The following is a 13,858-nucleotide window of genomic DNA, read 5'->3' on the forward strand; positions in this document are numbered from 1 at the left end:
AAAGAGGGAAAAACGAAGGGAGGAAGACCTATCCTTCAGCGGCTGTCTTTTTTCATTCATTCTGTGCACAGTGCCGTGAAAAAGTAAATAGCGACGTGGAAAAACAAATCCGCACTTTGGAATCCGCCCGCGTCGAACTTTCGTCTCGGGGAAACTTTCCGAGGGCTCGGCAGGTGGAGAGGAAAGAGGTCGAAGAGCGAGGTGGCGGCGGAGGACGCGGATCGTCTACGTGCTGGCACGTCGCTCACGCTACCGAAAGAAAAAATTCGTAGGAAAGTAATTTGTAGAGGAAACCCAACGTTAAGGGCGGGCTTCCCCGCCGAGTCATCGCTCAGCAGCCGCCTTTGAGATTCGATCGGAGGTAGATAGAGAGAGAGAGAGAGATCGAAATCGCGTGCGTAATCAAACCGAGAAATTGCTTCGCGCGGAAAATCGCCGAGTAAAAATTTCATTAAACCCTCATTGACACGACTCCATGGAAAGTGGAAGGTTTTCCGGAATAAAGAAAGTATTACTCTTGGGAATCGGGGAAAGAATTCGGTTCAATTTAACGTCTTACATCGCCTTAAGGGGTTTTCGAGGGAAAGTTTAATTAAAATCCGGGAGCCCGTCCTTGCGCGCACGCGCGGGTCCGGGCAATTTCTTAAAGCTACCGGTCGCGGGACTGCCTGTATCGCGGAAGAAAATTTCGATGGATTTGATTGCTAATTACGCGAACGAGCAGATAAGCTTAATTAAGGAGATTCCTCGCTACGAGCGAACGACCGTGTACGTTATCGTGTGTGTTCTCCATATCTGAATTAGGTCACGGTTGTGGAATAACAACCGCATCGTACTCTCTCTCTGCTCACGTTCCGCGCCCGGATGCTTCCTCTCGGATATGTAACACGGACATTTTGCAGAATTTTCACCGCGGTCCGGGAAGGAGCCTGACGAATGCCGGGCGAAATCCGAAAAGCATCGTTGTCTGAATTTGCGGTTGCGCGTGACGGACAGCTCTGACCCGGGGATGCATTATCCAACACGTCGGGATCTATCCCTCGCCGCCCTCCCGCGGATTCTCTCTGGTTTTGGGGGAATACATGACAAGGGCCGGGGATGTGGCGTTTGCAACGGCGCTATTTACCCCCGTCGCCTCCGGGAAAGAGATGTATATCCGCAAGGAGGGATGGGCTTTAACATAATAGAACGATTTTAATAATTCCGCCGTGTATGAATCAACGACGCCGCAGAAGCGGAGCAGCTACTGTCGCGTTCCCGTCCACGATAAGTCGCAGCCGTGCGACAAAGTCTCTGTGATAATTCGTCGCTTTCGTCGCGAAAGAATTCAGCCGCGCGGAGGTAATCTGGTGCGCGCGAAAGGTCGCAGCGTGTGAAGCGCGATCCAGCGTGCGGCTGACCTCTCTAACCTAATTCTTTCTGTAAAATTTCAACCGAGCGCGGTCCGACGGGGTAATTCGCCAAATCGATATACGACATCCGAAGTGCTAACATCGTCGAAAACGCGAAAGCTCAATTGCCACGCTTGGCTCCGCAACGCGCTGCTGCTGCTACCGCTGCTGCCTCATGTGGCCGTTTTCACCTCGCAAGCGTTCGCGAGATCGTAACTCATTTCTCTCTCTCTCTCTCTCTCTACGCTATCGCGCTGCTTTTCCCCGCTTGTTTCAGCGTCCGCGTCGGCGAAATCTCTCTCCGTCGCGTTCCCGGTTACCGGAGACAATTAGCAGGGAAACCGATCGCGACTGAATGCGCGACGTGTTAATCCCTGCGTCGCTTTTTCGACCGAATCGTCGCGAGCACAATAGGAACCCGGTGAAGAGAGCGACAAGTGCGCCCCGAACGCAACGGAAATATGACCGACGCGAAAGTCTTTCTTTCTTTTTTTTTTTTCCATTCCATTTCTCACTAGACGCGCAGCGCAGACGGTGCAGGCGCGGGCTTATAAGCGCGAAACTATATTTTTTCGTACGGCCCTCTCACTACCGGCCTCCGGTTTGATAATTGGAAGCGTTCAATTAGCGTGCCTTAATTGCGGAGTGAACCGCAACCGCGGGTGCCGATTCTCAAACTACAATTAATGGCTATCACCTTTCTAATTAACGAGGAACGATGCTCGCGCGTGTATCGATCGTCGCGTGCGATAATAGAGGAAAAAAGGTGAACGCGAGCGGCGTGGGGGGAGGGAGGGGGCGCGAGGAAAGGTATCGAGATCCAACGTGAAGTATTGCGAGCCGATCGATGTACGAGGATGGGTATGTCTTAAGGTCCCTCGCTGCAATTGTCCTCGCTTGCTGACGTCAGAAGCGAGAAACGCGTGCTAAGAATTCTTGCGTTATTCGTTTAAGCAAAACGGTACAAATGTGACATTTGTGATCGATTCAACACAACTTCGAATTGTGTAAAATTGTATAAAATTGCCCGAACACTTTTCTTTTACACGAACAATTAGTACATAGTCGGGAAATTAACTTTACACGGAACTTTCCCTTTTAATCTCTTTTTTCATGATTTTGCCAATGTTAATTTGACGACTATTTATTGATTGAGGCGTTTTCTCGCTTCCGACGTCGTCAAATAAGGAGCGAGGAAGCAGGAGTTTTAAAAATTACTTAAAAATTACGTCTCAAGAGATCACGGAGTCTTGATCGTCGTCGAGCATTTGGAAAGGAACCGTCGTAGCGATTTCCTTTTACGTCGAGCTCTTATCGGAATTCTATCCGATATTGTAGTTTCGTAGGTGGATACGCGCGTGTATATGTACACACATGTATGTACGACACGGCGAGACGACGCGAGCACGTGGAAGCAAGCCAGGAAGCAGGAAACGTTAAAGTCGAAGTAGCCGCTTTCCTTGGGAAATGCAATTTATCGTAACTGCGCTTTTCCTTTTGTCGCCCCATATGGCGAGCTCATCCCATCGCATAAACGAGAAAGAGAAAGAAGGAGAATGAGAGTGAGAAAAAGAGACGAAGAGAGGAGAGTTATTTCGAAAGCGGAAGCTTTTATGCGCTTGTCATTTTTTACTTTTCCGTCCTCCGGAAGTATGATTTATATCTCCCGTAATTTGATTTTTCTCCGCGCGCGCGTCGTGCGTACGTCCGGATTACATTCAACGTCGGTTTATCTTTTTCGTCATTAACAAGAGCTGCCGTGTATTTCGCGTATCCATGTGTACCGATATTGCTTATCCTGGGATCCTCGTGGTTGTGGCAGACGAGTACAACTCATCCGAACGCTGCCTGTAACGGCACCGACGAAGTCGAGCGAGCGTCTCTCTCGGTGACGAAAACATGCTCGCGGATTCGGCAAGAGAACCCTGTAAGACGATCCGTCCTGACTCACAAAGGGATTAAACAAGCATCGTTCCTGCTCGCCTCGGGATTTCTCTGTATCCGCGAGCATTCGAGGATCGTCCCCCCGACCGCGTCTCCATTACCGGGGGCTTCGTAGCATTTTGCTGGCATTTACCAAATTAAGAGGAGGGGAGGCAGCACAAAAGAGAGAACAGAGAATGGAGGGGGGGNGGGGGCGAACGTTAGCGGATGGTCGCCAGGGGTGGCGGCTGGAACCGAATCAAGAAATAATACTCCGCTGGTAATGATGCGACGACGTCCCGCCCGCAATCTGTACCGGTTCCGGGGAGCGGCGTAGGGTTGGCCCTTTAACCGTCTTTCGCTCCCGTCGAGTCACCGTCGAAGAAATAATAACCCGATACTCGTGCGAGCGGCGAAGAGTCGATCAATTTAACGGGTTATTACGGCTACCTACGGAACGGCAAGAAACTGCTCGTCGAACTTTTAATTACGACACGATTCCGCAAGAAAGAGAGAGAGAGAGAGAGAGAGAAAGCCGCGCCGAGGAAGAATTACGAAATATCAGGGAATTTTAGGGAGTCGGGGCAAATCCGCGGGTGAAAAAATATTAACGCGATTACCGGGGAACTGACAGCAACGTGGTGGTGTAATTACGTATTGTTTATCATTGTTTACGGTACACATCGAGGTCGGAATGTGCATTTTCGAGTGAAATATCTAGACGCTCGCTGAGTACCGCGAATAAAATAACAAATTCATTAATTTTCATTTCTGTTGACATGGTTTTCATTCGCTCAGCCAGCCGTAATTGCTGCGAGGGATCGTCAGTTTCGATTTATATTATATGTTTGCCCGCTTTGCGTTTTCCTTCGGAGCTCAAAGGTTCCGAGTAAATTGCCTTTCTGTAAAGTGAAACATTTAGAGCGAAAGAATTCTGTTCGGCCTCTGTAAGATGTGAAAGAGAGAGAGAGAGAGGAGAGGAACGACTCTGAATAAATAAGTCCGCGGTTTTCGCGAACAATAATCACGAAACTGGAATAATGAAAAAAGTATGTGTAATCGCGAATTTAATCAAACGAACGCTACACAGAATAGAGAAATGTTTTTAAGAGGTCATTCAACAATTACGTCACACGAAATTTGAGTATTTTTTCACCCCGCTTTCTTTCGTCGCGTTTTGCCATTTTAGTTCGAGAAAGCGACATTGAGAGGAACGGAAAAACATCGTTTTATGCGTCGTCCATGCAACAATAATTATTATCCCGAAAGCTCGCGTGTCACATATGAAGAGTAATCTCTCAAAGTTCGCGTTATCCGATTATATACGACAAAAAAAAATCGGCGAAAGAGGAAAAACTCCGATCGCAAACGGCGCGATCGCTGGGCGCGCGCTCCGTCGAATTTTAATCACAGCAATCGTAAAAATCCGCAGCGTACATATGTACACAGCGGCGCGCGGCCGGCCGTAATACCTCTGTCTCCTCGCACTTTGACGGGGGAACGGTCGCAACTTTTACCGGGGATTTTCATGGCGTGACATTTTATTACGGAGTTGCGGGAAAAAGTTCCACTTACATAGCTCCGACGTACAGGGCGTCCCTCTTACTGTCCAGATAGAGCGTCCTGTAGTACAGCATGCCGCAGCTGAATTCCCGCACGTGTTCTGAAAGCAAAAGTAAATAAGGGGATTAAACGCGACGTCGTGGAGCGGCGAAATTCATTTTCCGCGCCGCGGAAACGTGGCGGGAACGCCGCGGCGCCGCGACCGCTGCGCTGCTCGGTGGATCGTTAGATTTTCATTATGACTTTTATAATAACGGCCGGATAGTAAGGCGCCCCGTCCGCCCGCTTTCCCCGCCGACCCCGCCGGTAATCCGGCTAAAGTCAACTCTGACTTATCTCTACCGTAAACTCGTCGGAATTACACGGCACGTAACGCGCGCTCGACATTTTCGTTCCATCGGCCAGCGCGGATCCGCTGAAATCCGCGCCGCGGAAGCGTTGAAGATCAACTCGCGCGCGCGCGCGCAAGGAGTCGCGAGTTAATATTAGCGAACGAAGCAGCCACGCACCACGGCGGGCGGGAACTTCCTCGCGGTTGTCTCACGTGTAAACGCGAGTTCGTGTTTCGCGACAAATTCGCAAAGGAAGCGTATGTATTTAACCCTTTTCGGCGCGCTCGTTTCGGCCGATTATTCGAGCGCGCGTACCGGGGCCTCTTTATTTAATGATCTCGTATTTCTTGACACGTATAGAAGGAGAGAAACTGAGACGGAGAGAAGGAAAGAGAGAGAGAGAGAGGGACACATTGAACGTTCCGGGAACGAAGCCAACAGTCATCGCGATGTTGGCGAGAACATTGCGTCAAGTCAGTTATCATTTACACGTCAAGCTACAATGCGAAATTCATGTACACCCCCGCTGCCACAGGAACGTCAACAAGAGAGGGAAAGAGAGAAGGTGGAAAAGAGATAATAAACAACGGTCGACGACTCTCACCTTCTCTCTCTCCTCTCCTTCTCTCTCTCATCAGCCGACACTGATCTGCTTAACATATGAAAGAAAGCCGTCCCTTTCTAAATATACTCGCTCCACTCTGGGCTAACAGAGCGCGAACAATACTATATTTTATACGGTATCAGGAGGGGCTGACGTCGAATGAAAGGGGTTCCCACTCTGGATCCTACTCTTCCTCCGTATCTATCTATCTCTCGTTCGCCCCCCGTCTCTCCCCCTTCCTTTCTTCGCCGCTTCTCTCTCTCTCTCTCTCTGATTCTGTATCTCCAACGTTAACCAACCCTTCGCATGTACTCTCTTCTCTGCGAGCGTAAACGCGGGGGTAGCCAAAACTCGACCTTGCTTTATCTGTCGGCGAGACGAGCGGCCTTACGCCGCGGTCCCTCTAATGTCGGACTCATTCAAAACCGATGCTCTACCCATAGTTCGTTAGGCCGGCCAGATAGACCACGGCCAGACTGTGTTCCCGAGGGGCTGTCCTCGGGAAATTTATATTCACTCGCGAACATGGCCGTACATTCGCGTTCCTCCGTTCCATCGATTCGCCCGGATGCGCCTCGCACGCGCGAGAGTCATCCCGATGTTATCGTCGCGACAAAGCCGTATCGCCCACCCGCCGCGTGTACTTACGCGTCTCAGCGAATTTACGTACGGAAGATGACAGCCTCGCGCACCTGTCGCTTGTTGCGCGAGTTAATATAACCGTTACATACATCCTCTCTCTCTCTCTCGAACGTCTTTCGCGGACGCCTCTATTTTCGACTCGCGATAAAATTGGCCGCGGCGCGATTGTTAATGGGAGTAGACGTCGTCGGCGCGGCCTTCTATTTCGGGTGCGCAGCGCGTCCCTTCGGTGCCGTTATTTATTAAGCGCGCGGAATGCGGGGCAGGCGCATTCTGAGTCGCGGTAATAACGCGTCTCTCGCGTATCCTCTTTCGTGTCTTCATTCAGCGAGAGACCGCCCTCCTCGCGCGCGCGAGAGAGAGACGCGTAGTACACGGGGCCCACCTTGTCGACGTGTAATTTATACAACTCCGCTGCGCGTAGTTTCACCTCGTTAAATAATTGGATCGCGGCGGCCGGGGAACTTTCTACGGTTTTACAATTTCGCCGTCTCTCTCGTAATTATTCGATAATTGTTGCATTGTTTTCAATTGCATTGCGTATGCCAATATTTGCTTAATTAATAATGCGATACGCGCGTAATATAAATAATTAATCGCCCAATATTGATGCGCCGGAGGAGCATATGGCGCCGGCGCTGAGTTCTCCGGCAAATATTTGCCATCGTGTAATTTACCGCCATTAAAAGACATCGGGCGCGCATCGTGTGTGTGTGTGCACGCGCAAACACACCCCCGCTCCGTCGTAAATTACTTACCACGCACTCCCGTAAGACTGGCGCGCGCGCGCTTCGAGGGACGATACAATCGCTAATCGAGCGTTGTTAACGGTGCGTGATAACACCCTAACGACCCTAGTTGCGGAAACCATCCATTCGAATTCGGTGCTTCCGGTGTAACGGTCTAATACCTTGACAGTATTTCTTAATTAAGCGCACCAACGGTCGACCTTGCCGTCGACCTCGAGCCGTTACGAATCTCGCGATCGTGGTCCATTACACCTGATAAAAAGGCAACGGCTTACAAAAACGAAGGGTCGCAGGCAGTAACCATTGTCATCGCGAATATACAGCCGTTTCGTTGGAGAGAGCCGAATGGTGATCCGAGCGATTCTTTGTCATTACGATCGGCACACGTGTGCGAGAGACACGCTCGTGTGTGCGATTTTCTCATTAGAATATGGCTTGCTAATTAACAAACCGCTGGCCGGATTAAACGGAAAAGCTAGAAATTACCGCGGAAATTTCGGGATAAACAACGTACCCCGATTCCGCGCTCTAGTCAGTAATTCCAAGGTACGAGCCTTGCTTCCTCTTTTTCTTCGTCTCTTTTTTGTCAAAGCTGCAACTGATATCGTATTTAAATCCCGCGGACTTTATGGCTCTCAATATGCGACGAGAGGGACGATTCGCTCTTTAAATCCTCTTCATGCATGTACGCGTCATGCTCCAGTTCCCCGGTTCTTGCGTACACATTTTTGCATCTAGATACATTCCCCTGAAAGCCTTTAATCGCAGTTTTGCAGAGCGTCCGGTTTCGGGCAGGAGCAATAAAAAGCCCGAGTCTCGGAAAAACTCGTTAGATGTGTTCTATAGCGTCACCTTACTCATCGAGAGACACTGATTTTTCTCCCAACTTGTAATCAGAAGACATTTCCATTAAAAATTTAATTTAGGAAAATTTAATTAATCCTCTCTGTAGCCGAATGAGGTGCTTGTAATATTCAATAGAGCAGTTTAACGCAAGGGAGCAAAAAGTTTCGCAGCGGAGCGATTAAGAATCTGTAAAACCGCCGCGTACTCCCGAAGAATACTCGTGTCTCCGACACTTTCCCGAATCTGCAAGTCGCTCCCCTCTCTGGATGGCGTCTGAAAACTGGGAAAATGCAGCGGTTCGCCGCATTTCGCGCGAATACGGAATCGGAGCTCTCGAAAAAAGAAGCGCATCGATGGTGGAATGTAAATCGCGGCGATAGAGGGGCGAGATTATGAGTCGCGGAACAATACCCGGCGCTGGATCGAATTGCGACGGGGAAACGCGGAGGACGGTGAGAGTCGGCGGAAAGCAGGAATTTTTCGGAATTTTATTACTCTTTCATGATCGTGCCGCATCTTCGCGGATCGGCATGAAATCGCTTTTACTCGAGTTTAATAAACCCAGCCCACGCGAACACGAGCGCGCGCGCCATACACGCTCGTGCGAGAAAAGTCAACGCGGCCGGATTACGCGGGGAGAGTTCGCGACGGTATAAAATAGCGAGATGATATTTTCGAGATTACCTCGGGCGATATCGCAAAGCCGATGGTTATTTTTCGAGGACCCGATTCGGTCGGCCTTTGCGCGGTTCTTTTTTCCTCTTCCCCTCTCTCTCTGTCTCTCTTATTTGACAAGATCGATATTAACGCAAAACATCGCGCAATCCTCGCTTCTCCTTCGACGTTAGCGGCTAATCTTTACGACAGATTTATGTGCCGCGTCTTATCGGCGGTCGGGGCGAATCCCCGGGACACGTGCGGAACGAATACCACGATGCGATATATCGCCGTAACGCGCACGGAAACGCGAAACCATAAAGAGAGCCGGTTGCAATTGAATAAAGTTAGGCCGGAGCGCGGCGGGCTCGGCCCGCACAATGGCAGATTAGGCGAGCGATCATTTTTTACATTCGCCTGGCTTCGTTCCAGCTGACACCGGCATATGGCCGCCCAAAGATTACGAGGGTACCGCCGCACGGCCGTGTCCAATTTCCAACGTTATTATTATTTTAATCCCTTGAGCCCGAGGCAAGGTGCCACACCGCCGCGCTCGCGGCGGATGGCGAAAATATTCTCCGTCGTAATTTCAATTGCAAACGCGCCCTTTTTAGCTTACCACAATCCATCTCATTGCGTACCGCGCGCGAGCTGACTTTGAAAAATGAGATACATTTGCCCGGCTACACGGTGCAGACGATCAAATAGACGTCACGCATCGCGTCGAGAGAGACTAAGAAGTGACTCAATAGCAAGAACAATAAAGCACTTTCTGACGTTTCAGGAATTCGTAACCATCGCCGCGGATTAAACGGCTCATTTTTAGTATCTCTCCTGCGACATGTGCGCATATTGTGCGCACAGAGAAAAATATCGCTTATACTGCAAAGAAAAACATTACTCAGATTTTTTTTGTTTCTTATTCAAGTAATGCTTATCTTGAACGAAGAATATTTTCTTGATATATTATAGTGTTAAAATATACTCGTCACAAATATGGACAAAAGTTCATCAATATTTACTGCAAAACAAGAATTGGTTCTCTTTTCAAGAATGTTATAAACTTTCTCGAAGAAAGATTAAATTTTCCACAGAAAAAAATTAGTTTTAAATCGAGAATAGAATTATGGAAAATATATATATATATATATATATATATATAAATATATCATAAGTTCATTATAAGCATATCAAATAATTAAATTTATTCAAAATATATTCTCAATCCTAGTAAATTCAATAAAAAATATTACATTAAGACGCTAAAACTAAAATCTCGATTTATTAATTCCAATGAAATGAATTGAACTTTTCTTCAATAAAGTTTATAATATTCTTGAAAAGAGAATCAATTCTTCTTTTAAATAAAGCTGAATAAGGTAAGCTTTTCTAATATCTATTATATGTGATGAGTATATTTTAATATTATTATTAAGAAAATATTCTTCGTTTAAGATAACCCTTACTGAAAAGAAGAAAAATAATTCTGATTGATTTTCTTTGCAGTGTAAGTAATATTTTTCTGTATGTGGTATCTAAATCAACAACAGGCAGGAATTATAATAGAGATTATTGCCGAGGCTGTTCAAGATGGAGTATTCACTTTTTGATCGCGTCATCGAACTGAGTTAAGCCCGCTCCTGATTGAAGATACAGATGGTAACGAAATTCGGAACAAGGTAACACGATACAAGAGGAGAAGAAGACAGAAAGTATGCGTGAGAAAACGAGAGAAATCGGAAGGGGGGGAGGGGTATCGAATGTCTCTGGGGTTTCGAATCGCTATCGCTCGTCGGTCAAGGCACGATTATCGCGTGGGACAGAACCTGCTGACGCGTTTCGAGGACCTTTTATCCGGTGTGAAACGCGTCTTCTATCCTCCGTGTCTGTCAGGAGTTGGTTGCGAGGGGGTCAAACTGGACGTGTATGCGCACATACTCGATCGCCTCGGCCGCGGTTCTTGACAGAATTGACATGTTTGGAACTCGTCTACTCCGCTTGCGGATTCGTCGGCACCTCGACACGACAATACACTCTTCTCTCGAAACCGAAAGTCCCGGCGTGAACGCCGCTGGGCATTGTGCAAACTTTCCAAGCTCCCAGGAGTATATCGATCAGCAAGCGCGTGGCCGATACTTGCGCCGTTAATCGAATTCGCAAGAACAGCTTGGTGGTATCCAAGCGCAGCGACATTCAGGGGAGACATTACGGAACGTGGTCGAAGCGGCATTTCCGTTTAGCCGGTCTCTCCAGTTTGCAACATCGGCGGTGAGTGTCGAGAGCCTTGAGAGCGCTGGAACTCATTTTTCGATGCGCGGGGGAATCGAGCCGCTTTGCCGTAACTATGACGACGATTGGAATTGCGATTTCGTTTCACCCTCGGTGGCGCGAGTTCTGATCGAAGGTTGCCAGGTGCGTGCGACTTGGTATTTTGCTTCTCGGCGATAGGTCTGGCCGGTAAAGAGAGCAAGAGAGAGAGAGAGAGAGAGAGAGAGAGAGAGAGGAGGAGGTGAGGGCGCGGATTAAATGGGAAGCGAAGATAGTCGTCGGTCGGGGAAACAGTTCTCGGAACGCGAACGGGGTGTCATATCGAAGACGCGGGGGAGTATTTTGCGGCGTCGGTTCTGATAATAACTCGCTGTTCTCCGAGGTCGTTTGTCCAATAAAGCGTCGAACGAACCGGCCGAGGTGGAATTCGGTGGAATCGTTCACGAGGGTGATATCGGTAGGAAGAAAGGCGGAGCCCGTCGCCGCGCGGAGAAGGTATGGTAATGCGAAAATTCGAGAAGCCGCGGCGAAGGTTGTAATAGAAATATCAGTCGGTCTAGAACGGCGGGGCCGGCGCGGGTAGAAAAAGCGAGAGAAGGGAGAGAGGCGGAAAAGGAGTGGGATTTCGTTGACAAAGTAAGTACAGCGCAGATATGACGAAGCAAAGGGAGAAAACGAAAGGGAGCAAAAAGAGAATCCAAAAGAGCGACGTAAGAGAGGGTGAAAGCGGAGATGAAATGGGGCAAAGCGTGGCTGGTGCGCGGCGCACCGCCACGTCACGCCCTTCTCATTAATCAACCCTCTTCTCCCGGGCGCCTCTGTCTCTGTTTCTCCCCTCTCCTCCATTCCGCCCTTTATCGTACGCACTCTCGCCGTTACACTCGCACGCTCGTTTACTTCGCGGAATTTGATTATCGGATATTTTAATCTACATAATACAGCGCCTACGAGAGGCTTAATAATGTGTTTAGAGTAACCGCTCTTTTATCGGCCGGATCTATCTGGCGCGTTTATCGATTCGTAATCATCCGCGAAACGCTTCGCCGATTTCTCGTGCCGAGGCATGAACGAGTTGAAAAATTCATTAAAAAGGTACGAAGTTGGACGGTTACGACGACAACGACGACGACGGCAGGAAGAAGTGACGCTAAACTCCGTAAACAGTTCTATTAGTACGACAGTTCAATTAAGTTAAAGGCTCATTAGGTTAATGCACCGCCGACGCGCAGTTGTACCGGATTTGGATCAGATTTACTCCGCGGGTCACGTATCAGAAGCACGAAGTGGAAACATCATTCTGCGCCGCCTGTCCACTATCCTCCTACCATTCTTAGTTAGTACGAACATGAGCTTCTTGATAGTTCCTCACGGCGAACTATGAACTCGCTTAATTGGTAGCACGATATCCTCCTCCCTATAATTGGTCAAGTTGTACAAAGCTATAATGTGCTGCCGGGGAAGGCATCCCGAAAAAGGAAAGCTCGAATGTCTATGACACGCGACATCATAAATAAGAGAGAGAGAGAGAGGGAGAGTTCATTTTTAGAGAAAAACTATTCCTATTCTTCTATTATTGTATTCCATATAAAGTATCGGATATCTCGTTATTATTAGATATGTAGAATCCGAGTATATTCTCTATTTCTGAGAGCGCAGAATTGATTTTGAATAATGGGATTATTTCCCACGATAAATTCGGAATCGAAATAATTCCCGGGAAGGAGGTCGATCGCTGTATCTATAGAATGTCCATCTATAAAACCGGCCGTGCACGAGTTACACGAGTCGCGCTCGGATATCCCGCCGGGCATAGCGCGCATGAGGTGAAATGCGAATTAAAAATGTTCTAACCCGGCGGGGAAAACATTCGGATTGCGATGTGACGCCGGTTCAAGTATAGACGACAATATCAAACTCGAGTTACGTAAAATGGTGTTGGCATTCGTAATGCCGGCGCAGCGACGCGGTATAAAATGGAGATTGGTCGAAAAGCGAATTATAGCGCGACCGCCGTCCGCACGGTTGACAGTTCTGCTCCCTCTCATTCCGCGCGCTCGATACTGCAACAGTCACGGCCCGACCTCAACAATAATAAGCGTTTCGATTGGTCCATTGCGCTAATGCCCGATTCGATTGTTTATTCTACCGTTTTCACGCGCGTAAGCGCCATTGCGCCTGACAGACGGCGTTTTACCTCGCACAGTTGCGTAGCGCGGGCACACGCGCGTTCATCGATTCTTGCTCGGCGCTAATAATGTGCGAGGGGGGAAGAAGCGGGGGAGGCGCCTTGTTCTCGATTTTCTCGAGACAATTTCCGCGTTACACCGCCGCGGCGCGGGAAGATTATCGGAAAGAGATTATCCGGCCGGTTGATTTTTTACCCTCCAAGTCAACGGACCTCCGAATCCGCCGTACGTTCGCGATAAAGTTCTCATAAACAGCGTACCGCGTGCGCATTAAAATGCTCCCGTCGACAAGCGTATCGGCGTTAGAGACGCTGATGATAGCGGTGGTGTTGGTAGAGAAAGAGAGAGAAGGAGGGTGGCGGTAGCGGCGGCGTTGCAGATAAAGACCGAGCGAAGCAGGCGGCGGGAAACACGAAAAAAAAAGAAAGAAAAAGAGAGAGAGAGAGAGAAAAGAGGGAAAAAGAAAAAGAGAGGGAGAAATAAAAAGAAGACGCGGAAAATTTTCACTGCTTCGCCACGGCCGGACCCGTGCGCAGCGCGAGCGGGAGAAGAGAATGGGAGAGGATGAATAAAGCCTGAAATAAATTGCGTTATCTTTTCGTTCCACGCGTACGGCTACCGTCGCTATACCTAGCGCAGCGTGCTGCTGCAGTCACCACCACCGCCGACCCCCTAATACCTTCTTGCGCAGGCGGGG

At 48.9% G+C, this 13,858-nt stretch overlaps 1 protein-coding gene and 1 long non-coding RNA gene across 3 annotated transcripts in view; one reads left to right on the forward strand and one right to left on the reverse strand.

Moving 5' to 3' along the window:
* The window catches only part of LOC106750723, a 258,312-nt gene that overhangs the window by 161,780 nt on the left and 82,674 nt on the right, over positions 1–13,858 (forward strand). The window lies entirely within an intron of this gene.
* The window catches only part of LOC106750722 (semaphorin-2A), a 189,201-nt gene that overhangs the window by 35,966 nt on the left and 139,377 nt on the right, over positions 1–13,858 (reverse strand). For both annotated transcript variants that reach the window (XM_014631247.1, XM_014631246.1), the window contains exon 2: positions 4,890–4,977. In XM_014631247.1, the coding sequence (XP_014486733.1) occupies positions 4,890–4,977 (88 nt within the window). The remainder of the gene's footprint in view (positions 1–4,889; positions 4,978–13,858) is intronic.

Source organism: Dinoponera quadriceps, unplaced genomic scaffold (assembly GCF_001313825.1).
Source record: "Dinoponera quadriceps isolate SergipeBrazil2010 unplaced genomic scaffold, ASM131382v1 scaffold5144, whole genome shotgun sequence".
NCBI classification, from domain to species: domain Eukaryota; kingdom Metazoa; phylum Arthropoda; class Insecta; order Hymenoptera; family Formicidae; genus Dinoponera; species Dinoponera quadriceps.